Source organism: Colobus angolensis, unplaced genomic scaffold (genome assembly GCF_000951035.1).
Source record: "Colobus angolensis palliatus isolate OR3802 unplaced genomic scaffold, Cang.pa_1.0 Scaffold249, whole genome shotgun sequence".
NCBI lineage: Eukaryota > Metazoa > Chordata > Mammalia > Primates > Cercopithecidae > Colobus > Colobus angolensis.
This window is the reverse complement of record NW_012115699.1, coordinates 1,791,628-1,818,090: the sequence shown is the minus strand read 5'-3', so window position 1 is coordinate 1,818,090 and position 26,463 is coordinate 1,791,628. Positions and strand designations below refer to the sequence as shown.

The window sequence follows — 26,463 nt, the reverse complement described above, 5'->3', positions numbered from 1 at the left end:
TATATATATATATAACTACATATTCTTTATCCACTCGTTGATTGATGAGCATTTGGGCTGGTTCCATATTTTTGCAGTTATGAATTGTGCTGCTACAAACATTCATGTGCAAGTGTCTTTTCCATATAATGACTTATTTTCCACTGGGTGGATACTCAGTAGTGAGATTGCTGGATCAAATGGCAGATCTGCTTTTCATTCTTTAAGGAATCTCTGTACTGTCGTATGGTGGTTGTACTGGTTTACATTCCCACCAGTAGTGTATAAATGTTCTCTTTTCACCACATCCATGCCGACATCTATTAGTTTTTGATTTTTAAATTATGGCTATTCTTGCAGGAGTAAGGTGAATATTCCTTGTTTAGGTATATTCCTAAGTACTTCATTTTTGTTTTTGCAGCTATTGTAAAGTTGATTGAGTTCTTGATTTGATTCTCAGCTTAGTCACTGTTGTTGTATAGCAGTGTTATTGATTTGTATACATTGATTTTGTATCCTGAAACCTTACTGAATTCATTTATCAGTTCTAGGATCTTTTTGGATGAGTCCTGAGGGTTTTCCAGGTATATGATAATATCATCATCAAACAGTGACCATTTGACTTCCTCTTTACCAATTTGAATGACCTTTATTTCTTTCTCTTGTCTGATTGCTCTGACTAGGACTTCCAGTACTATGCTTAATTGAAGTGGTGAAAGTGGACATTTTTGTCTCGTTTCAATTCTCGGGGGAATGCTTTCAACTTTTCCCCATTCAGTATAATATTGGCTGTGGATTTGTCATAGATGGCTTTTATTACCTTAAGGTATGTCCCTACCATGCTGATTTTCCTCAGGGTTTTAATCATAAAGGGATGCTAGATTTTGTCAGATGTCAGATGTTTTTTTCTGTGTCTATTGAGATAATCATACAATTTCTGTTTTTAATTCTGTTTATGTGGTGTTTCACATTTATTGACCTGTGTATGTTAAACTATCCCTGCATCCCTGGTATAAAACTCACTTGATCATGGTGTATTATTATTATTATTATTATTGCTATGCTGTTGGATTCAGTTAGCTAGTATTTTGTTGAGGGTTTTTGCATCTGTGTTCTTCAGGCATATTGGTCTGTAGTTTTCTATTTTGTTATGCCTTTTCCTGGTTTTGGTATTAGGCTGATATTGGCTTCATAGAATGATTTCAGAAGGATTCTCTTTCTCTATCTTTTGGAATAGTTTTAGCAATATTGGTACCAATTCTTCTTTGAAAGCCTGGTAGAATTCAGCTGCAAATCCATCTGGTCCTGGATTTTTCTTTTTTTTTTACTAGTAACTTTTTTGTTACTGTTTCAATCCTGCTACTTGTCACTGATCTATTCAGAGTTTCTATTTCTTCCTGGTTTAATCCAGGAGGGCTGTATATTTCCAGGAATTTACCCATCCCCTCTAGATTTTCTAGTCTGTGCGCATAAAAGTGTTCATTGTAGCCTTGAATGATCCTTTGTATTTCTGTTGTATCAGTTGTAATATCTTCTGTTTCTTTTCCAATTGAGTTTATATGGATCGTCTCTCTTTTCTTGGTTAATCTCATGAATGGTCTAACAATTTTGTTTATCTTTTCAAATAACCAGCTTTTTGTTTCATTTATATTTTGTGTTGTTTTTTGTTTATTTCAGTTTCATTTAGTTCTATTGCAATCCTTGTTATTTCTTTTCATCTCCTATGTTTTGGGTTTGGTTTGTTCTTGTTTCTCTGGGTCCTTGAGGTGTGACCTTAGATTGTCTATTTGAGCTCTTTCAGATTTTTTTATGTAGGCATTTAATGCTGTGAAATTTCCTCTTAACACGACTTTAGCTGTATCCCAGAGGTTGTGATAGATTGTTTCGTTATTATTCAGTTCAGACAATTTTTAAATTTCCATCTTTATTTCATTGTTGACCCAAAGATCATTCAGGAGCTGATTACTTAATTTCCATATACTTGCAGGGTTTTGAGGGTTCCTTTTGGAGTTGATTTCCAGTTTTATTCCACTGTGGTCTGAGAGAGTAGTCAATATAATTTTGATTTTCTTAAATTAATTGAGACTTGTTTTGTGGTCTAGTCTATCTTGGAGAATGTTCTGTGTGCTGATGAATAGAATGTATATTCTGCTGTTGTTGGGCAGAATGTTCTGTAAATATCTGTTAAGTTCATTTGTTCTAGGGTATAGTTTAAGCCCATTGTTTCTTTGTTGATACTCTGTCTTGATGACCTGTCTAGTGCTGTCAGTGGGGTATTGAAGTTCCCCACTATTATTGTGTTGCTGTCTATCTCATTTCTTAGGTCAAGTGGTAATTGTTTTATAAATTTGGGATCTCCAGTGTTAGGTGCATATATATTTAAGATTAGGGCTAGGGTTAGGGTTTGCTGAGCTACCGGGCTCCAGGCTGGTACTGGGAAGTGTCTGCAAAGAGTTCTGTGATGCGATCTATCTTCAGGTCTGTCAGCCATGGATACCAGCACCTGTTCTGGTGGAGGTAGCAGGAGAGTGAGGTGGATTCTGTGAGAGTCCTTGGTTATTGTTTGGTTTAGTGCATTGGTTCTCTTAAATACTGGTTATGCTTATAACGAAGTTGTCACATAGACAGACTCAAGACTTCTGGTTAGCCAGGATATTACGGATAGTGAAATTAGCTGTTGTTTTCTCCTTTCTTGGAGCAGGGTGGTTCCGTAATGAGTTGCTGTAATGGCTTGAGTTGGTTGTTCTCCAGCCAGGAGGTGATGCTTTCAAGAGAGCATCAGCTGTGGTAATATTGGGGGATGCAAGCTTGCCCTAAGGTCAGTGGGATAACTATTCAGGTTTCTCAGGCACTGGCGGGTGTAGGGGGGCTATAGAGCTCCTGCAAGTTTATGTCTTTTGTCTTCAGCTACCAAGGTGGGTAGAAAAAGACCATCACGTGGGAGTAGGGCTAGGTGTGTCTGAGCTCAGACTCTTCTTGGGTGGTGCCTGCAGAGACCACTTGTGGGGACGGGGCAGTGGTTCTCAGGCCAATGGAGTTATGTTCCAAGGAGGATTATGGCTGCTTCCGCTGCTTCGTACAGATTGCCAGGGAAGTGGGGGAAAGCTCGCAGTGACAGACCTCACCCAGCTCCCACACAGCCAGCAAGGCCAGTCTTAGTCCTGCCGACAACCAACAGAGCTGAATTTGTTTACAGGCCTCTGGTGCACAGGGCTGAGATCTTGCCCCAGGCTACAAGCCTCCCTGCTGAGAAAGCAAGCAGGGCTTTCAGGCCTCACCCCTCCCTGACTGCAGCAGCTTCTGTGCTCGTATCTGCACTTCCTGTTCACCCTCACCCCTCAGATTCTGCCTAGGAAAATTCATACTTGATCAAAATTATTACAGAGTTCAGCCGGAAGTCTCCTTCTCCCTGTGGCCCTTCCCCAGTTCCACTGGCTACCCTCCCCAAGGAACCCTGTGAGATAAAGTCAGAAATGGCTTCACTGGGCTTCCCTGGGGACCAGGAGTGCCTACGGGGCACTTCCCATGGCTTCTTCTACTTTTGTATTTTGCTGAGCTATCTATATTCATTTCAGCTCTAGGTAAAGTTAAATCCTTCTTCCATGATCTAGATTTCCAGGTTCCCCAGTGGGGATGTATGTTCAGAGGCAGACTTTCCTCCTCTTACACTTTGGGCACTGACTGTTTTTTTGGCTGTTTCATGGAGTGTGCAGTGGCAAGCCACTCCTTTCAAAGGGTCTGTGAATTCTTTCAGTTTCCCTGGTATGTTCCTGTGGTGGTTCTTGGAGCAAAAGTTCACAATGTGAGCCTCCAAATGCTGCTCATTATTGTATTTTTTTAATTATAAAATTCTGTTTCTTTGTATTTTCTCTTTATTTGCAGAGACTTTTTATTTCTTTGCTGAGGCTTTTAATTTCTTTATTTGTTTTAAGCATGTGCATAATTGCTTGTTGAAGTATTTTTAAAATCATGGTGTTTAAAAATCTTTACCAGATAATTCTATTATCCCTATCATCTTAGTGTTCGCATCAGTTGATTGGCTCCTCATTACTGCTGGATGGGGATGGGAGTTCTGGATCCCATGTGCTCTCCATTGATGTGGGGCTTGTAACCACTGGTAGTGATGAGAGTCCTGACTAGGCCGCCTCTGATACCCCAGTGGAGAAGGGGAGGAGTATCTAGTTATTTCTAGGAGGGGGCGGATGTCCAGGCTTCCCATGTAGTCCTTACTGATATTGCCGGGGAAGGTAGCTCACTAGCTATCTCAGATGAAAGTCTCATTTCTCCCCTTGGGCTTTCTCTGACATCACTCTGGCAAAGGTGTTGGAGTTTCTTGCTATAGTGTCTTAAGGCTGAAAGTCTAGGCTATCTACTCAGGCTTTGCTGGTATGGGTGTGGGTGTGGATGAGGCCATGGGGTTTTTGTTTTTTAAAGTGATGTTTGGCCGAAGTAGAGTGGCTATTGTCCAAGAGTTTTCTGTCGTGCTAGAACACTCCTTTCCTGGTCCTCTGGCTAGAGAGAGCAAGCATTTGTTGGGAGTCTGTTTTTTGTGCACCAGTTGTGTTGGGTTTCTGGGTTGCTGGCTTCTTCAGCTACTTTATCTCCTTGGTTTTTGGTGTGCATCATCCTTTACCTGGACTACTGAGTTAGACCCCCAATAAGTCTTTCAGACCATCTCTGGCTTCTCCAACACATCCTCCACACTTCTGCCAGTGTTTTCTTCCTACAAAGCAGAACTGACCATGTCATTCCCCTGTTAATATTGTTTACTGTCCATAAAATAAAGCTCATCCTCTGCAAGGCACTGCAGATCCACCAAAATGCAATTCCAACTTTGCCTTTGCAGCTTTGACTTCTGTTCAGTTTCTCTGCCTATCCCTTTGCTCCCATGCTAAAGATGTGCCATGTACTTTAGCTCCTGCTCTTCCCTCTGTCTCCAGTGCTTTTCTTTACTCTAGCAAAGTTAACAGCACTGGAGTTGGACTGTTTAAATTTGAACTTCATCATTTTCTAGCTAGGTGATCTTGGGCAACTTTACCTCTCCATAGCTCAGTTTTCCCATCTGAAAAACGAGGATAATAGCATCTACCTCATGGGACTGTTACGAAACTTAAATTAAATAGCACTTTGCAAATTGTCGGGTTGAAGAGAAAGGTCTCAATAAATGTGGGCTATTAGTATAATTCATTATTAAATTAATACTCAGTAGTTAAATTAATATGCAGTAGCTCAACATTCAATTTGAATGTTACCTCTCTATGAAGTCTTTATGGGTCCTCTGCATTGCTACCTTATTATTGAAATTAATTATTCTTTTCCCATCTGTCCACTTAATTTACATTGCATTTATACTTGATTCTGTTTGCAGTGTAGGTAGGTAGATTGCTGACCACATTTGCTCATTTCTGGACCTAGTCATTCGAAGGAAGCCCTATGAGTCAATCACTGGGCATGGAGGTGAGTAAGATGTGGATCTTCAGAGAATTCTCCGTTCCTTAATAGCTGCAGATTGCTTTCTAAATAAATGGTTCTAGTGGGGCTTAATAAATATTTATTGATTTAAGACAAGCAAGCTCTGCCTCGGGATAGGAAGGTAGGCAGCCTCCAGGCTAAACAGCATCACAGTGTGTTAAAGTTAGAAACTTTTTGTGAACCACCCTTGGTACTGACCTCTGCATAGTGCTAAGTGAAGGCCTCGGGCTCTGTGTTAGAGCCCTGCTGTAACAGCATTGGTATTCCTGTGGTCTGTGGCCACCACCAAGTGAGTCTTGTCTAGGACCATATCATTTCTTAACCCTGGTTCCCTTAGGTTCAAATAAAGACAAAGATTTTTCTTGAGGTCTCAGAAGTTATATCAGTGTCATTGAGGACATTGTTCATCCTGCTTTAAGGCCCATGTCTGACAATCTTAGCCCCACACACCTTGACTCCCATCACTGAGACAGAAATTTGTTTTAAAGCACTTATGTGCCAGGAATTGTGTTAGCTACCACAAATACAGAAAGATGGGACACAAGAGCCCCCTTGACATCCAGGAGCTCATACTCTCCATGCTGGAGCAATCATTAGAAGCACAGACTTGATTGTTTCACTGTGGCCACCTTACCAACAATGCTTTGGTAGATAGGCTGGATATGAAGCCAAATATTTTAGGCCAAGGATGGACTGATGGAAGAAATGGAAAGAGGAAATATAACTTCCTATGAAGATGTATGTCTATGAAGGGAAGTAGAATGGGTGATAAGAAACTACAGCGGAGGCTGAGCAAAGGGAGGATTGTTTAAAGGTGGGGGACGTTACTTAAGTTTATAGTAGATAAAAAGAGATAAGGGCAGTAGATCAAAAGATAGATTGAGAGAGTGATTGGGAAAGAATGAGCAAATATTTGAGAAAAAACAATAGATATTCATATACACATACATACATACATTCATGCATACATACATATACACTGTATATTTATATATGCATGTATATAAGTATAGAATGTATATATGTATGTGTGTTTATATATATGTATTTATATATGGGGCAAGAAGGTGAAGAGAAAGTGAAAGACTAAAATTTTGAGAAAGAGATTACAAATATATGTAATCACTCTGTATACATATTATCTATTTATCTACCTGTCTATCTATCAATCCATCTATCTGCCTACCCATTTATATAGAGAGATGGAGATCAGCCAGAAAAGGGAAAGTCAAAGAAGAATCATTCATTAATGGAACCATGTCCTGTAGGAAGAATGAGGAAATAATTTGAAAGCACAGGTGAAAACTCCTTAGAGACAGAAGGAAGGTCAGAATGAGATGGAAGGGAGGAAAGTTACAGTTCATGTAGGGTGCCCTCTATTTCTCTGGAAAGCTGAGAAGATTGAATGAGAAGATTGAAGAATGAGAAAGTGAGAAAGTAAGATGTCAGGGACATACATTCTGGCTTTCCTCGCAGCACTGGGGGCCTCAATTGATTTTGTAAATTCAGCATTTGCAATGCTGCAAATATGAATGATTATACTTTTTCAGAAGCACTAGCCTGTAGGGAGGAGAGAAGGCAGGTGAGGGTTGGAGTGCTTTGGAAGTTAGGCCTGAGGTTGAGGACAGCAGAAGGGTTCTGGTGAGAGCGGCATGTAGTGTAGTTGTAGTAGCCAGGCTGTGCAGAGAAAAGATGAATCTAGGATGAGAGTGATAAACTGAGTGAGCAGGGAGGGAATGACAAGATAGAAGCCTCAGAGAGCTTGGGGAGCACGTTTACTTTGATTCAGGTATGGAGAGTGCATAGCAGTATTCTCACACTGCTAATAAAGATGTACCTGTGACTGGGTAATTGATAACGGAAAGAGGTTTAATTGACTCACAGTTTTGTGTGGCTGGGGAGGCCTTAGGAAACTTACAATCATGGAGAAGTACTGAGCAAAAGGGGGAAACGCCCCTTATAAAACCAACAGATCTAGTGAGAACTCACTCACTGCTAGGAGACCAGAAGCATGGGGATAACTGCCCCATGATTCAATTACTCCCCTCACTGGGTCCCTCCTACAACACTTGGGGATTGTGGGAACTATATTTCAAGATGAGATTTCAGTGAGGACACAGCCAAACCATATCAGAGAGGTAGGATAGAAGTTCTGATTGGAGAGTGAGATTTCTCAGTGTGAGCCATTTATCCAGCAAACAGTCCCTGAGCACTAGCTCTGTGAACTTATTGTTGGAAACTCTGAGAACAAAGATAAGAATTAAGGCATGGTCCCTGCCCTTAAGGAGTTCACAGCCCAGTATTCAGAGGTAAAACCTTTCCAGATGATGACAAGGTCCAGGATATGTCTCTGGAAATGATTCCTTGTGATGGTTGCGAGGGGAAGATTGATGGGGCAATGGAAACCAAATGGCTGGCAGGCTGGCATGTTAGATGTATCATCCCCAGGTGCTTATCTGCCCTACAAAGAAAATCGGGGTTTCTGTCAGCTCAGTTATTTCTCTGGGGCCATGTGTATCCTCTCCGCAGCTGGTGATATGAGGACTGTTTTTCCATTTGAGCTTTTGCTCTGCAGACAACATGTGACTGTCCTAGGATCAGTGCCTGATGGCTTTCACAAGTGTAGAGTGGAAGGTCAATAGGCTTCAGAGACCTACTTCTGCACTTTGGTACATGAGTCTGTAAACAGTTACCAATCCCATGCTTCCAGTTTTCTTTTCTTTCTCGCCCTTATTTTTTTGACCTGTAAAATTAACATAGGATGGTGCCACCAATCCTTTTTGAGGAAGAAGCAGCTGAGATGTGTCTCTATAAAGTCATCAATAAGCAGAAGTCGGGAGCTGCAGTAGTTGGCAGAGTGCGATGATAATGAATGAATGAGTGTGCACACGTGAAGTGGGGACAGCTCAGTGCTCAGAGCTCCATGACTGATTTCATTCTTCCTGAAAGCTTCTAAGGGAAGCTGGACACAGAGGGGAGATTTCCTGCCTGGGCTGAGTAGAGGCCTTGACACTTCAGCATGGAAGGCACAGGGTGTAGGAATCTACATATCAGCATTTCCAGGATTCTAGTGCCTACAGAGCTGTGTGAGACTTTATTTCATGGCCCGTCTAGGCATTGCTAGAAGGGAACAGAATTCCCTCCCTTCCTGTTCCAGAGAGGCTAGCCTGCAAACTTCACTGATGAGAGGCCAGATTGGCACATCCCACACTAGCTGTTTTGTGGATTTTGGCTGACGGGAGTGGAAAGGAAGCATGTTTCTTTGATCTTTTACCTCTTGCATCCTTTCTGCTATGACCTTGGGAGATTGGTTTATCTGGCTGTCTAGTTCAAATTCCAGATTAACCTCTGTCAGTGGGCTTTCTCCTCTCTGGGGATGCTATTCATCCTTCCAAGGATCCAGACACTAGCCACCAAAGCTTCTCTGCTGGGTTCACACGCACACTAGGTCTAAGGTATGATGTGATCTCCTGGGTATGGGATGGTTTTTGTGCTGCTGCTTTTTTCTTTCAGAGTCTGAGAAGCCAACTGGGGCCAAGCAAGTTTTAGAACCTCTACTGGCTGATGCCAACATCATCAGAGATGAACTGTTCTTACCAGAAACTTCTCTGCTCCTGATAGCACACCTCTCCCCAGGTAGCTAAAGGGATAATGAGATTATCACCCCCTGAACACTATGTAATGACACAGTCACCTGTATGGGGGTGACATACCAGGGGACACTCAGTTCCAATCGCAATATCATAAGCACAATATTAGAAGAATATCTAGACACTCTTATAGCCAAAGAAAGGCATTTGGAAGATTCATGGGGGTCTTTCCTTTGCTTAAATCATGAATTTTTATTAAATTTTACACAAATGCATTTTTCCATCTATTCATACGATCTTTTTCCTGTTAATCTATAAATATGAGAGATTACACTTATTTACAATCCGATTTTTAAAAGTAAGTGCAATAACATCTCTTACTTAAAATTAAGCCATATTCATATTGTGATATGAATTAGAATTTTATTGACTTCAAATTTAATACCACTAAAAGGTAATTCTGCCATCATTCTTATTAACTTAAAACCAAAATTTGATTGCAAGATTCTTTAAATAAAGTAACCTTCAAAATTCACTGTTTTACCTCACCAACACAATTTTTAAATTGTGGTAAAATACATATAACAAAATTCATTATCTTAAATTACTGTTAAGGGTATAGTTCAGTGGCATTAAGTATGTTTACATTACTGTGCAACCATCACTGTCATCCTTCCCCAGAACTCTTTTCATCTTGCAAAACAGAAACTTTGTACTCTGTATCCTGTTCAATAATTATCTTTTCCCTGCCTCTGCTCCTGACAACCGCTACTCTACTTTCTGTCTCTGTGAATATGACCACTGTTGGTGCTTCATACATGTGGAATCATATAATATCTGCCCTTTTTGACTGGCTTATTTCACTTAGCCTAATGTCCTCAAGTTTCATCCATGTTTATGCCTTCCTTTTTAAGGCTGTGAGTAATATTGCATTGTATGTGTGGACAACATTTTATTTATTCATCCATCTGTGGATGGACATTTGGGTTACTTCCACCTTTTGGCTGTTGTGAATAATGCAGCTCTGAACATTGGTGTACAAATTCTGTTCAAGTCTCTGCTTTAAAATCCTTTGAGTATATACCCAGAGGTGGAATTGCTGGGTCATAGGATAATTCTATTTAAACATTTCTTAAGGAATAGTCGTCCTATTTTCCATAGTGGCTGCACAATTTTACCTTCCCATCAACAGTGTATAAGTTCCAATACTTATTTTCTGATTTTTGATAGTAGTCATCCTAATGGGTATGAGGTGATATTTCACTGTGGTTTTGATTTTGATTTCATTAATACTTGGTTAGGTGGAGCATCTTTTCATGTGCCTGTTGACTACTTGTGTATCTTTGGAGAAATATTGCTTCAAGTATGTTGCCCATTTTTAAATTAAGCTCTTTGTTTTTAGTTGTTGAGTTGTAGGAGTCCCGATATTAGGAATTAGGATAGGTAGCAGTCTGGATATTAACCCTTTATCAGATATATTATTTGCAAATATTTTCTCCCATTGTGTGGGTTGCCTTTTCACTCTGTTGTACCCTGTGATGCACAGAAGTTTTTAATTTTAATAGAGTCCATTTCTTTTTTTGCTTTTGTTGCCTGTGCTTTTGGTGTCACATCCAAGAAATCATTGTCAACCCCAATGTCATGAATCTTTACCCCTAAGTTTTCTTCTAACAGTCTTCTAAAATTTTCTTCTAAAATTTTTAGCTGTTACATTTAGGTCTTTGATACATTTTGAGTTAATTTTTTATATAGTATAAGGTAAGGGTCCAACTTCATCCTTTTGCACGTGGACATCCAGTTTTTCCAACACTGTTTGCTGAAAAGTCAGTCTTTTCCCATTGAATGGTCTCGGCATGCTTGCAAAAATAATCTGAACATATATGTAAGGGTTTATTTTTGGATGTTCTATTCTATTCCATTATACTACATGTCTGTTTTTATATGCTAGGTCTATGCTGTTTTGATTACTATAGATTTATAATAGATTTTGAAATCAGGAAGGGTGAGATGTCTAACTTTGTTAATTTTCAAGATTGTTTTGACTATTTGGGGTCCCCTGAGATTCCATATGAATTTCACTATGGATTTTTTTATTTCTGCGGAAAACACCATTGAGATTTTGGGACTGCCATAAAACTTCTGAATTATTTCTTATAGGAAACATTTGCCAGACAGATGAAGAGAAGGGGGGCATTTAGGCAAAAGGAAGACTGTGACCAAAAGCATGAAGAGAGGAAAGGGCTTGCTCTACTTGGGGAAACTAAAAGTAATCTAGTATTGTTGAAGCTCTAAGCATTCTTATTATCTGTGTGCATATATATGTGTGTGTGACTGTCAGCTTGGATAGGAGACACATTAGGAGGTAGGGAAGGGGTCAGATATCGTGAAAGTGGATGTGTATTGTGTTAAGAAGATCAATGGGAATTCATTAGAGTTGGGTGGTGGAGTGATGTGATCCTATTCGTACTATGGAAAAATGACCCTGTTAATAAGCATGGGGGCTATACTGAGAAGGAAGGAGGTACCAGCAGAAAGGCCAGATAGGAGATTGTTGCAAAACTCCCAGAAATAAAATTATAAGACTTGCACCCTGGTAGCATTAGTGGAGACAGGAAGGAGGGAATGGATTTGAAATAGACATGGCTCACTACACACTCAGACATGTTCCAGTAGCTTCACTCTTTTCCTGGGTCTTGAAGTCCTTAGATCTGGAGAACGGCCTCTGAACTCAGGGTGATGATTCTAACCATTCACCTGTGTCATCCAGTTGTCACCTTTTAGGAACACAAATGACTGCTGAAAGAGGCACTCTGTTCTGGCTTAGAGGCTCAGGGGTCCCTTAACAGCAGCCAGTCTCTTTTCAAAGCCCCTGGAGCTCCCACTCCTTGTCCTGTCACTCTCAGAGCCTCTGGCTGCTCCAAGGACTTTGTGGTTGTTTCTTTGTGCCTGTGAGTTGGTTGGTGTTTTCTTGTTTTGGTTTTTCCTGAAGCCTGTTGAAATCTACCAGCCTGAGAGTGTTCTGTTGTAGCCCATTCTATTTACCTCATAGAACTTCCACTTCCCAGGCCTTCTAATTGTGGCCCATGTTACATCTGTGACCCACTGAGAACCCAGGTTCATTCCCCAAGCCTGACACCCCTCTACACTCTGTGACTCAATTCCCTGCCTTCAATTCATAGCAGTGTCAAATGAGCCATTGGGTCTTTGCCACCTCTCTCCCACTTCATGCTCAGGAGCTCTCTGTAAAGCCTTTGCTGAGTAACTGGATAATGCTAATGCCAGGCTTGAGCTGCAGCAGCTGGGGAGTGGATGTGCTCCTCCAGCCAGAGGCTGAGCACTGAGATCCCAAGTCCGTGTTCTGATCTCTGGAGGGATGGTTCTATGGATGGGCAGTCTGGGCCATGTGTGTGTTCTACTCGCCCATCAGTCACAGGTGGAGTCATGGAGCTAGAGGCAGGGAGCAGCTCCCGCTCCCAAATTCTCATAGGTATTTTAGAATGGGAACCGCTTTGGCAGTTCTGGGATAGCCAGCTCTGAACCACTGCCACAGGCACACATTTAGTGACCTCAGGGATGAGGCAAGCTGATCAAGGTACACAAGTGTCATCACTGCAGGCTCCGGGGAAAGCACAGCAGGAGAGGAAAGGGCTGTGGCTTGTAGTTAAAATACAATGATGACTGTAATGATGATTTGAACCTGATGGGCTGTGCCTCAAAGGTGAACCAGGGAGAATGAAATAAAGAGTTCCAGAAGAGGTAAGGGGGGATTTTAGTGGGAATTAGGAAGATACGGGGAAGAGAAAGGAGAAAGGTCAGGAAAATCAGGGATGTAAGGACTTTCTACTTCCTTGAAAGCCAGGAAGCTCACTTGAACAAAGAGCACAAGACCCCAAATCTTTGTGACACCCCTGGCTTGGAGAGCTTGCTGGTCTTTCTTTAGGAGCCTGGCTAGTTTTCGCAAGCATAGTTTTCACAAGCAATTGAAGGATAATTTCCATAGATCTATAGTGAAGCTATCCCGCAAATAAAGTGGGGCTGGCCAGAGAGGGTCTGTAGTTTCCAAAGCCCCAAAGGACACCTGCAAATCAGCTGTTGCAAAAATATGTCTTTAGGAGCCCAGGCTACCTGGAACACAGCCTCAGGACAGCAGAATGTGTCTTATCACTCACTTTGTTTTCCCAAACAGAAGAGAAGAAGGAGAGTGGCCACGTTGATTCAGCCAAGCACCTCCAGGAGGTCCCCTCTGGATGTCCCATGAGGCTGCCCCTCAGCCACAACCCGGAGCACGTGGAGATGGCTTTGCTCAGCAACATCCTAGCGGCCTATTCCTTTGTCTCAGGTAGGTGCCTGGTCTCCGCTGGGCCAGGACTGAGGTCTGGGGCTGGGTCCAAGGTTGTCTCCTGGTTGGCCATCTCTGGTCTTATTCTCAGGAAAGACACACTACATAATCATAGCTACTGCTCGGCTATGCTGAGTTTTGAGATGAAAGGTCTCCTGGTTGGAAATTAAGCTTGTCATTCTCTAATTTGAAAAATGAAGGGTTCTAAGAGCTTTGTCTTGCAGAAAATGTTTAGCTGCTCAAGTGAGTGAGTGAAGTGGCCCGGGGCTACTGTTGGCTTCTGTCACTATGCATTAACTCTGACCAAGGCGGGGGCTGATGGAGTACCTCAGCCTGATTATTCTATGCAGTTAACCTCACACAGGCTGCCTCTGTGTGAGACTGTGTATGTGGGAGAGAGAGTATGTGTTTTTATGTTCTGTGTTTGGGGCCTTTCTGGGGTATTTGATGAAGCTGTAGAAGAGATGAAGACAGAAGGCATCTGGAGTATGGAAGAGTCTGATATTTGTCCCTTCGTTGGTTCAAAGTTGTACTCTTTAGTAAGATGGTTGATTTTCTCCTCAAGATCATTTCTTGAAAACAGATGTTGTTCATATAAAAGGAGTCATTTTAAAATACATGAAAATGCTCACTGGTTTGAATGACTAAACTGTGCCTCTGCTGTTTGAATGACTTTTTAATTTCTTAATACTTTGCTTTTGTTTTTGTTTTGTTTTGTTTTGCCTGATGTCTCTGGATATATTGTATAAAAAGGAAGGGACTAGGGTTTCAATTAGATTTCCTTTGGGCAAGGACTGGTTTTACTTTCTAATTCTCTAGGCAGGGTGGACACATGGTGGTCTAAGAGTTGAAATGCAAAGCTGACATTATGATTTGCAGTGGCAAATCTGAGCCAAGTGGAGAGTTCCATGAGCCAAGGAAGTTCATGGCTTCTCTTTGTGAGAGGATCTTGGATGATGTGCAACCTGATTTCAAAAAAAAAGGACTGCTCAGGGCCTTGTGGTGGGCGAGCTGCAGCCTGTAGTCTGCTTGTGCCTCAGGTCCAGGGCTCTGCCTTCTTGAATCAGTGAAGGCCTAGGTCACCAGTCAGCTCCTTTTTCCCCTTAAGGAAGTCCAGGGCCCCCTTCTCTAGGCACTCATCCATTGGAGGAATCTCATTTTTGCTCTTGCTTCAAGGCAACATTGGAGAGAAAGGACACAAGAGCGGAAAAGAGCTTTGAAATTCAGGCATCATTTTCACAAGCAATTTAAGGATAATTTCCTTAGCTCTATAGTGAAGCTATCCCCTAAATGAAGTGGGGCTTGTGGAGAGTGTCTGTAGTTTCCGAAGACCCAAAGGATACCTGTGAATCAGCTGTTGCAAAAATATGTCTCGCGTGAGAGCAAACAGAGCACTGCACTTTGGACCTCTGCTCAGCACAGGAGGTGCCTGGCAATTTTCCATTTCAGTCGACATGACCCTGAATTATGACCATTGAAAGTGGTAACTCATTGAATAGTCCTGTGTTTACCAATGTGTCTTGTGATCTTGTCAAGGCTGAAAAGTACATGGCCCTGTTTTTCTCTCCCCTCCAAACTTCCTCCTTCCTGCCCCTTATTCTTGAATTAAATACTACTTGGGATGCAGGAAGACAATGCTTCTTTAAGTAAGTATAGGCTGAGATAAAAAGAAAACGCAAGGAAATAGAAAAGCAGTGTGGCTAAAATAAAATTTGGATCCAGTGTGTAGACTCAATGATTGAAAATCAATTCTGAAATGGGGAACATTCCCTGATTATAAGTGAAATTAATAAAGAAAATTTAAAATATGTAGGTGAATATTCAAGATACAAATAACCATTGTTTTTAGTGAAGAAAATCAAAGAATTGAATTAGAAGCAATGATGAAAAGTATGATGGAAGAAAATTGTGGAAAATATCCTAATCTTGTAGCTGTCTTATGTCCTCATTCTGCTCTACCAGATCTTCAACCCCGCAGGGCCCCAGCCCCTCGTATTTTCTCCCAGTACATACATCTGTTGCCTCCTCTCCTATCCACGTGGTGCCTTATTTCAGCAACACATTTGCTAATACACATAACTTCCATATTACTTTGTGTAGCTTCTGAGTAAACCAGTAGGTGAAACCCCAACTGAGTGAATCCTGCTTACTTTCTCTGTGTGTGTGTGTGTGTGGTGTGTGTGTGTGTGTGTATGTATGTGTGTGTGTGTTCTTTGTTAGGTGGGTGTCTAAGGTGTTTGGTAACCTTGTGGGAGAGTTGGAGACAGAAGAAGGCATGTGAGTTGGGAGAGTCTGATATTCACCCCTTTTTTGGTTCAAAGTTGTACTCTTTAGGAAGACGGCTGACCTTCTCCTCAAGATCATTTCTTGGAAACAGATACTGTTTATATAAAAGGAGCCATTTAAAATTACATGAAAATGCTCAGTGGTTTGAATGACCAAACTGCTCCTCTGCTGGTTAAGTGATTTTGAAAATATTTGATATTTTGTTTTTGTTTTGCCTGATGGTCTCTGGATATTACATAAAAAGAAAGGGACTGAGGTTCTGATTGGACTTCCCTTCAGGCAAGGGCTGGTTTTACTTTCCAGTTCCAATCTAGCCAGGGTTCATATTAGATGACTTAGGAAAAGTGACCCTTTCTCACTCTGCACAAGTTATCAAACACCAGTACAATTTGCCATTTGAAGCCACTAGAAATTCATAGTCTCCAGTCTCAGCTGAGCTTTTCACATAATACTTTAATCTCCCTATTTATTTCTGGACACATCTTGTGCCCATTCTTCCCAACAAACATTTCAAACCTTGGCCATTCCAATAATTGTAAATATCTACTTACCACAATGGGCCCTGCAAGTAAATGACAAGTGTCAAACTAGGGGAAAATGAAACATTAATGAAGAAGAGTTAAAGTTTATAACAAATGAAGAACTCTTACAAATCAATAGAAGTGTCCCAAAAGGAAAGTTGCCGAAAAACAAGAATCAACAGTTGGCAAAAGAAGAAATACAAATTGTCAATAAAACATGAACAGCTCAAATTCTGGCAGAAAACTACAAAATGGAAACTGCAATGAGATTAGCATTTTTATTTTATACATTTCTCAAAGACTTGACTGATTAAGTATATAATTTTAGTCTTGGAGAAAGTCTGCGGAGATGAGTACTTGCACATTGTGCTGATGGGATTGTGAATTTGCTACAACCTCTCTAAAAAATAATTTGGCAATATCCATCAAAGCCCTTAAAAACACATGTGCTAGCCAGACATCCCACTTCTGGAAGTGTCTCCTAAGGAAATAATTAGGGATATAGACAGAAATTTTACTGTGAGGATGATTCATCTCAGAATTATTTATAATACATGTAGTAAAAATATTAGGGAAAATTTGTGAGTGTGAATTGAAGTAGAAAGATGTTTATGATAATGAACATTATCATTATAACAGGCTTCATTTAGGTAAATGAAGCCTGTTACCACACATCATATACATTATAATCCCATTTATGTATGTGTATTCATATGTATAGTAACCACATTTTACTACAAATTATAACCAGGTGCCAGAATTGTGTGGGTACAGGTATATGTATTTTTAATTTTATTTTGCTTAGCTGTATTTTTATTAACAATTCAGTGATATTCATAATAGATAATGTTATTTTATTAAAATGTTAAATTTTGAATTATACCATACATATATTAGACAATTATCATGCCTCTGTCTTTTCTAACTTCCTGGGCTTCTTATCTAAGTGTCCTGAAAATAGCTATTTCATTGTGCTATAAGCATTTCAAATTCACTCCAGCCTAGAATAGAATATTGTCCTTCTCTTTAAATATGCTATTTCTTTTATGTACCTATCTAGGGCATCACCTAATCCAGAAATAGGATTTTTAACCTTTGCTGCATCTTCTTCACTGTCCATATCCAACTTGTTTTGGTCGATTCATTTTGCCTGTTAAAATGTATGGCATCCACTTTAGTCCCACTATCATTGATTGACTGGCTCCAAGCGCCACCATGGTTTTGTCTGCCTTATCATAATGGTATTTGCCATGGTCTTGCCTCTACAATCTTGTTTCACAGTCTGTATTTTGTAGCAAAATGATGTTTCCAAAATGCAGATGTGATGATGCAATTATTTTTATTTTTTAGCATCCCTCAGTGGATTCTCATTATCTCTGGGATAAAATCCAAACAAGTTTGTGTGGTTTAAGAGTCAGGATTGTTTTCAACTGCAAAAAATGAAAACCCCAACTTAGTGGCCTAAATACATAGACGTTATCTTACCCACATAATAAGAAGTCTGGAGGTAGGTGGTTGCTAGCATTGGCTCATTAGCACAAACACATAGAGGCCCGTCTTTTTCTTTCTCTGTCTGGCTTATTTTACTCAGTATAATATATTCCAGCTTTGTCCATGTTGTCACAAGTGGCAGTATCTCCTTCTTTGTTAAGGCTGAATAATATTTCATTTTGTAAATACACCACAGTTTTTAAAATCTATTCATCTATTGATGGACGCTTTGGTTGTTTTTATATCTTGACTATTATGAATAGGGCTACAATAAGTACGGGAGTGCAGATATCTCTATAGATGCTGATTTCATCTTCTTTGGATATATACCCAGTCAGAGACAGAAATAAAAATGCTGTATGATCTCACTTACACATAAAACCTAAAAAAAAAGTTGAATACATAGAAACAGAGAGTAGAATGGTAGTTATCGGGGCATGGAGGAGGAAATGAGAAGTATGTCCAAAGATACAAACTTGCAGTGTTGTGGGATGAATAAGTCTAGAGTTCTAATGTATAGCATGAGGATGATAGTTAAAAATATATATATACTGAAAATGTGCTAAGAGAATAGATTTTAGGTGCTTTTACCACACAAAAAATGAAAAGAAGGTGATGAACGTGTTTATTCACTTGAGTAATCATTTAACAATATGTATGTATAGAAAAACATCAGGTTTTACACCTTAAATATGTACAATGAAAAATATAGGGGCCAATATCTCTGTGATTCTCAAAGCCTTTTTTCTACGTTTGTCATCTCATGGCTGCCAAATGGCTGCTGTTGTTCAGGCTGATTCAAGATCTAAAAGGGCAGAAAATGGAAGGAGGTTCCAGTAGATCTCCTTTCAGATTTCACTGGCCAAGACTGTGTCACATGGTCATTTCTAGCTGCAAGGGAGGCTGGAAAAATGAGAATTTTAGCTTTTTCAATCTTTAGATCAGTGGTTCATATCAGGTGTGATTTTGCTCTGCAAGGGAACTTCTGGCAATGTCTGGAGATATTTTTGGGCGTCACAGCTTAGAAGTGCAGGCTGCTACTGGCATCTAATGGGTGGAGAAACATCCTACAATGCACAGGACAATCTCCTGCAACAAAGAATTACTGGGGCAAGACATTAACAGTTCTGAGGTTAAGAAAGTGTGCCCTAGAGCAGAGGCAGGCAAGAAAGAAAGGACTTGATGATAGTTTGAGGCATCCCATTCTGAAAGTCCTTCTGTGGCTTACCAGAGCTTTTAATGTCGACCTTTACTACTCCATGCTTTAATTTAGTCACTACCCTCCCTGACCAAGACCTCTGCTCCAGTTATTCTAAACAACTTGCCAGGTTTTTTCTTACCTCATTTCTTTGGCACAGTCTTTTCCTTTTCCAAGAATTCTCCCTTTTAGTCCTGGACAGGCTGACTCCCTCCCAGTCTCCTGAACTCTCTTAGGGTCATCTCTCCTCAACCTACCCCACCTTGAATTAATGGGCTTAGGCACCCATCCACACTCTCCCACACATGTTTTATTTCCCTCTCTATTAGCACTTGAATTAGAGGACTTAACATTTCTTTTTTAATTGTACGTAAGGTACTCATTGGGACCAGAATATGATAGTTTATAATGAAGATAATCTCATTAATAATACTGCCCTCATTAATAACTCCTGACAAGGTTGTTAGAAAGAGTAAATGGAATGATTACTCGTTTTAATTTAATGATTTGAATATTTAGTATATTTGCCTGGCTCACTCTTCTATTTCCTTTAAGTTTTCTTTGTTTCTCAAAAGTCACCTTTGGGTACCCCATAAATATGTATAGCTTCTATGTACCCATAAAATTTTAAAATAAGCAAATAAATAAATCACCTTCTCAGTAAATTTTGCTCGTCACTATCCGCTTCTCGCCAAAACACACATTCAGCACTTCGTATCCTTCTTCCTTTTTTTCCCATTTTTTTCCTCCTTATCACCTTACCATCATCCACCATACTATATATTTTATTTGTTTAGTATCATCTCCCCTGCTGAAACATAAGCTCCTAGGAGAAGAGAGATTTTTGTTTCTTTCATTGACTGCTATGTCCTGCGCATGTAGAATAGTGCCTGGCACCCATCAGATGCTTAGTTAATCAGTGAATGAATATGGCTCAATAACCAAATAAGTATAAAAAGACATGTAGCGAGGCATCTTACCCAAGAGCTGCTTCCTCCATCCAGTTCCCAAACTTGACCCATCATCAGGCCTCTATGCGTCCTTCCAGAGTTCTTTATGCAGATATTAAGAAAATACAAGGATACAGTTTTCTCCTCCTCCATTTTATGCACAGGTAGCACACCATGCATACTGTTTTGCCCTTCATGATTTTCACTGAACGATATATTATGGAGATATTTTAGATCAGCATGTGGAGACCTTCCTCATTCTTTTAGACAACTACATATTATTCCATTATATAGATGGACATCCATAGTTTAACCAGTCCAGTGAAAATGGTTTAAATCTTTCCAAACTGAGCAACAGACAGAGCTGCAATAAATAACTATGACGTGTATGTTCAAGTGCTCTTGTAGAATAAGTGCCCCAAAGAAAAACTGTGGGAACAAAGTATGTGTAAATTATCAACTGAGAAAAATATTAATAAATTATCATTTAAATAATTGTACCAATTTACTCTTAAAAGATATATGAGAAGCCCCTGCAACAGTGTTTTCTAACTTTTGAACTTTGACAATCTCATAGATGAAGAATAATATCTAAGTGCTATTTAATTTCTGCTATTTAATTTCTTCTCTAGATCAGAGGTCAGGAAGCTTTTTCTTTAAAGGGTGAGACAGTAAATATTTTCAGCTTTGTGAGCCAGTCTCTGCTGTAACAACTCAACTCTGCATTGTCGCACGAAAGGAGACGTAAATAATGCACAAATGAATGGACATCATCGTGTTCAATAAAATTTTATTTACAAAAACTTATGGCTGGGCAGACTTGGCTTGTGAGCTATAGTGTGCCAGTCCCCATTTTTCATATGTTAAAGAGCCATTTGTATTTCTTTTTCTGTGAACTGTCCATATCTCTCTTTCATTTTTTATTGATCTTTTTCTTAATACTCTTTCTAGGCACTTTTCCTATATTAGTCCTTTGTGTCTGTTACATATTACAGATATTTTTCCTAATTTGTCACTTGTCTTTTGACTTTGCTTATAGTAATATTTTTCAGAGCAGGAGTTTTGGGTGATTATTTTTCCCTGTTTAACCAATATTCATTGAATGTGTAACTGCAAGCACAATTATGCTGACTGTTTAGTATTTAACCAGAATTTGAATCACATTTCCCATGACATTGGTATGAGGGAGGCAGTCTCTCAGGAGTGAGGGAGCCTCACCCTCCGCAACCGATAGTCACAACTTTGGGCATTTGAGAAGGTATTGTAGTTCTGGGTTTTCTCATTCCCCTTTATACTGTGAATCCTGTGAGGGCCAAGGGCCTTTGTGTCCTTAGCCTTTAAGCTATGCCCAAGGCATTGAAGACTTGCAGTAAATGTTTATAGAATGAATATAAGTAACCATGTATTAATATGTAATTTATAAATTTTTTAATATTTAATTTTTTATTGATTTGTAACATGCATACAGAAACATATGCACAAAACATTTATGTAAAGCTGATGAATTATTACAAAATAAACTTGTGAAACTAAGAAATAGAATAAGACTTCCTCATTCCCCTGATAATCACATTCTCCTTCTCCTTCCAAAGGTAACCAAAATCTTAAGAACTAAGTATAGATCAACTCTGTCATGTCATGTAAGTGTTTTATTACAGAACATGAAAAACATATACAAAATACCAAAAAATATAATAGACCTGTCACCCAACTTTAACATCTATTCGTCATATGTTGTTTTTGTTTAATCTATACTTCAAACCATTTCCCACCCCCCACTTCATTAGGTTTTCGATTATTTTTTAGATAAAATGCCTACACATTGAAAGGTACAATCTTAATTGTACCTTTTGGACAAATCAGTGTACCCATGTAAACTTCCCCTCTTTTAAGAATTGAATTACCCCCCTTAACAATCATTAACGTGCATAGAAATTACCTCAAAGTATTACTTAAAATCCAAATTTTTATAAAATAGGTGTGAGTTTTGACTGAAAATTTGTATTTTTAAAGAGTGCAGATCTGCAGAGTACATGGTAACTACAATGTTTCTTTTATCTATAGTAAATACAATTTGATGAATAAAATTAAGGAAAATTGACCTAGAGTAAAAGGATGAATCAAAACATCTGTACAATATGCTATCTATAGGAGCATTTGGTTAACAATAACATAAACTAACCAAACAATTTGATCATTTTAATAACCAAAATTAGCCACAATCTTACTATTGTTTTCATAGAAGTGCTCCCTCAGAATAAAAAAAAATTTAGTAACATGAGAGGGTATTGGTTAACTGGTTAACTGGTTAACAGCAAATATTTGAAAGTAAACGTCTGATAAAATTAAGTAATGGATATCTTTTCAAGCCCATCAATGATCTTACATAGTTACCCAAAATTCTGTCATTTACATAGCAAGTGCAGATAATTTTCATAGCTTCCTATTAAAATTATATTGTAATGCCCTTATGCATTTTTACTCAGTTTTCTTATAAAATTCAGCAACTTAAATTTTTATATGATATATGATAAATTCCCCTTAAATTCAATTTAAATTTACTAAATTTTATTAGGCAGTGTCTGTGCGTCCACCACCCCATATTATTTGGGGTTCCTCCATTTGCACAGGCATCACAGCTAGGGAAACAGGAATTCACAAGACACGACACAGGCTGTCCTCTGCATCTCTTTCTTCCTCAGGGCATCCATCCATTCATCAGTCAATCAAGTCATGTGAGAGTAGAAGTTATATATTTTGTGGCACAGAGGGTATCATTCCTCCCTCAGAGGAGGAAAAGACCAGAAGGTCCTCTTAGGGGGACACTTACTGGGAGGGCTGACCTCCCTAAGGTATGAGGCTCTGATCAGCAGGTATAGACTTTTCAGGAGGGAGGGATGAGGCAGCCATTCTGAACCTGCAGCTCTACTGTCTCTTGTCCCATCTCAAGACAATTCTGAAGGGCTGTTCTGGCCTGTCTGGATGATAGAGGTTGAGGAACAGTTTGGGCTTTGATGTGGCTCAGATGAGGTGTGTCATAGGGGGCCCCTATACTCAGTATCTGGGCTGGTGCCTTTGAGGTCAGTAGGTTGCCTTTTTGTGTCCAACTCCATTTTCACTAGGGAGGAGGCTGGAGAGTCTAAATGGCTTCCAGAGGCCCCCTCTGATTATTTTTGGAGGATGGGCACTGAAAGGGGCAAAGTCATTATCTTTGGAAATTCTCGAAAGTCTAGTTGGAAACCTGGGAAGACCTCTTGCCTGGTGCCTGAATACTCAGTTTGCAGTCCTAGCCACATAGACGGTTGATAGGCATAGAGCTGAGTTTGCATTTATATCAGCACAGCCTTGCGTCGGGTTTGAAGAAGTGGCCAGGATTACTGTCTTGGTTACAGGCTAGAGAACATAATGGAAGCAAACTTCAGACCTGCTGCTGACTTTCATCTTGGCAATGATTGTTGGGTCCTAGGCAAAGTGCTTGAATGCAACATGAGGCCAATCCATAGATCCACCTCCACACGGCAGCTGTCCATAAGGTAAGAGGGAGCCCAGTTTATGTCTTGATGGGAGGCTCTGCCAGGTAGAAGAATCACATCTCAGGTTTCCTGATAGCTGGCTGACGTGTTGAAAACAGATCCAGGACAGATCTGCTTTTGGATGTGTGGACAGGCATTAGCCTTTCAGTTTTGCTGATGCTTCAGTTGAAGTCTCCTAGGAAACTTCTGTGCTAGGTTCTTCCTCTGCAGTTCTTGCCTTGCCTTTGCCTTTGTTCTTCCTGTGAGTCTTGGTAAAGGGCTATGGAGTCTGGAGTTGCTGGGGCTTCCTCAGTTCCAGGTTCTACTTTTCCTTCTTATTTGGTCCAAGGGTTGTGGGACAGGGCCCCACCCCAGCACGTCACTGGGCACCTTCTGGTCCTGGCCATGTGTCCTAAGACTTGATAGTTCTTACATGTTCTCTTGGAAATGATTAAATTTGTTTCTTCCAAATCTCACCATAAAATTGCTGCTCCAGAAAGATGTATCATGGACATTCTGCTTTTGTGCATCCTCCCTGCCTAGGATTGAAGCTGTGCCTACTCTGGTTTCAGAAGCATGCAGTAGAGTACTAAAAGTTAATCTAAAAATGGTTTCAGACACTCATCAGGGAGCTTCCTGCATGGGCTGAGAAATGCCAGGACCCCAGGCCTCCAGTACTACCCCTAAGGAGGGGCTCACAATTTGTAACATTTTTTAACAGTTGGAATATCCTCCGCTAAAGAGGGTTTGGTGAAAGTAGTACTTTCATACACAGATGATAGCAAGATAAATTAGTGTACCACTTTTCAAAACCCACTTGGCAATGTGTATCAAGAGCTATAATAATATGTATCCTGTTTGACACAGAGAGTCCTTTCCTGAGAATCCATTGCAAGGCAATAAACAACAAGCAAAAAAGGAAGTAGCATTAAGCACAAAAATATTTCTTCTATTATTATTTTTCAAAATATTTCCTCGTAACAACCTAAATATCCAAAGGCAGGAAGCAGTTTTTGTAAACTGGCACTTTCACTGGGAAGAATACTATGTAGCCATTATTAGGCACGATGGAGGGAGACCATGGAGCAATACTGAACAGTGTTATATGCTGTGTACATGTGAAGTGTACACGTACAGTGTATGCAAAGGAAAAGATATGAATTATATATACATGTCTATATACATACTCTGGCTATAAGCAGGTAAATATGAATAAATATGTGCATGTTTATATGATAGAGAAAGAACAAAGGAAAATTCACTATACTACACACTGTATAGTTATGTTCAGGTTGTGAAATTATGGTGATTTTATAATTTAAAAATTCCATACTTTTTTTTTTTTTTTTTTGAGGCAGAGTCTTGCTCTGTCGCTCAGCAGGTAAATATGAATAAATATGTGCATGTTTAGATAGAGAAAGAACAAAGGAAAATTCACTATACTACACACTGTATAGTTATGTTCAGGTTGTGAAATTATGGTGATTCAAGACATGACGAATCATCATTTTTTTTTTTTTTTGAGGCAGAGTCTTGCTCTGTCGCTCAGACTGGAGTCCAGTGGTGCAATCTCGGCTCACTGCAACCTCTGCCTTCCAGGTTCAAGTGATTCTCCTGCCTCAGCCTCCCTAATAGCTGGGATTACAGATGCATGCCACCATGTCCGGCTAATTCTTTTCGTATTTTTAGCAGAGACAGGGTTTCACCATGTTGGCCAGGTTGGTATTGAACTCCTGACCTCATGATCCACCTGCCTCAGCCTCCCAAAATTTCCCTACTCTTTTAATGTTGTACTGACACATATTTATACACATACCCACATACATACGCATACATGTGGATCTACATATAACAAATTTATTAGCTGAACTTTTGGAAATGGTGTCTTCATAATTTAGTTCAATGAATATTGTGAGATATGTACCATGAGCAACACACTGTGCTGAATGCCCAGAGAATCCAAAGTGAATCAATCATATGGATTCTGCCTTCAGAATCCTCACTGTCATGTGGGAAAGATAATGGTTATATAACTAATTATAATGCAACCACATAAAGTGCTGCCCAGACTGGAGGGGCTAATTAATCACACCCTTCTTCTAAACTCAAGGACCCAGAAAAGCATTCAAATTTTGAAGTTGACCTCATCAGTGTCAATTTCAGCAGTGGTAATGCTGGACGGAATAATGTGTCAGGGCCTTCTACCTAGTCCGTTGAGTTCTAGGGCAGCTATGGGATTGTAGGTCCTTCCCTTGCAGGGGAAGAAAAGTGAGCCAGTGGATTGGGAGGAGGGGCAGGGCAATGGATGCTTCCTTGTGGGGTGTCTATTGCCTGTGGGAGGGGATGAAATGAGTGAATTTTTTCTTTTTTTTAAATTTAACTTTAAGTTCTGGGATACGTGTGCAGAACGTGCAGGTTTGTTACACAGGTATACATGTGCCATGGTGGTTTGCTGCACCTAGCAACCTGTCATCTAGGTTTCAAGCCCCGCATGCATTAGGTATTTGTCCTAATGCTCTTCCTCCCCTTGCCCCTCACCCACTGACAGGCCCTGTGTGATGTTCCCCTCCCTGTGACCATGTGTTCTCATTGTTCCACTCCCAGTTATGAGTGAGAACATGTGGTGTTTGGTTTTCTGTTCCTGTGTTAGTTTGCTGAGAATAATGACTTCCAGCTTCATCCATGTCCCTGCGAAGGACATGAACTGAAATCAGTGAATTCAAAGGAGAACATGTCAGAGCCAGACAGGTAGGAACAGAGATTTCTCAATACTCCTTCCTGGGGAAGAACAAGTCAGAGATGGAAGGAAAAGGAAGGAAGCTTCCTCCAGCATTTTAGAGAGGCAGTAGTGTTAGTGGAGGTCTTCCCTTTCCTATGGGGTGGGGCAGAATGCCATAAAGAGATGTTCTTTTTTTTTTTTTTTTTTTTGGCCTCCCAAAGTGCTGGGATTACAGGCATGAGCCACTGCGCCCAGCCAGATTTTATTCTCTTTTATCTCCCTTTGTTTTTAATTCTTTGCAACTAAGGCAAGCCATAAAGAGATTTTTTTTTTTTTTTTTTTTGAGACGGAGTCTCGCTCTGTCGCCCAGGCTGGAGTGCAGTGGCCGGATCTCAGCTCACTGCAA

At 40.1% G+C, this 26,463-nt stretch overlaps 1 protein-coding gene across 8 annotated transcripts in view; it reads left to right on the top strand.

Annotated features, from left to right (window-relative positions):
• EVA1A (eva-1 homolog A (C. elegans)) overlaps window positions 1-26,463 on the top strand; it is a 143,954-nt gene that overhangs the window by 105,373 nt on the left and 12,118 nt on the right. For 3 of the 8 annotated variants that reach the window (XM_011946115.1, XM_011946113.1, XM_011946110.1), the window contains exons 2-3: window positions 8,965-9,087; window positions 13,228-13,380. In XM_011946115.1, coding sequence (XP_011801505.1) covers window positions 13,296-13,380 — 85 coding nt within the window. In that variant the 5' untranslated portion in view covers window positions 8,965-9,087; window positions 13,228-13,295. Of the gene's footprint in view, window positions 1-5,347; window positions 5,437-8,964; window positions 9,088-12,734; window positions 12,798-13,227; window positions 13,381-26,463 lie in introns of those variants that run through there. The other 5 variants (XM_011946112.1, XM_011946111.1, XM_011946118.1 and 2 more) reach the window with 3 other exon arrangements.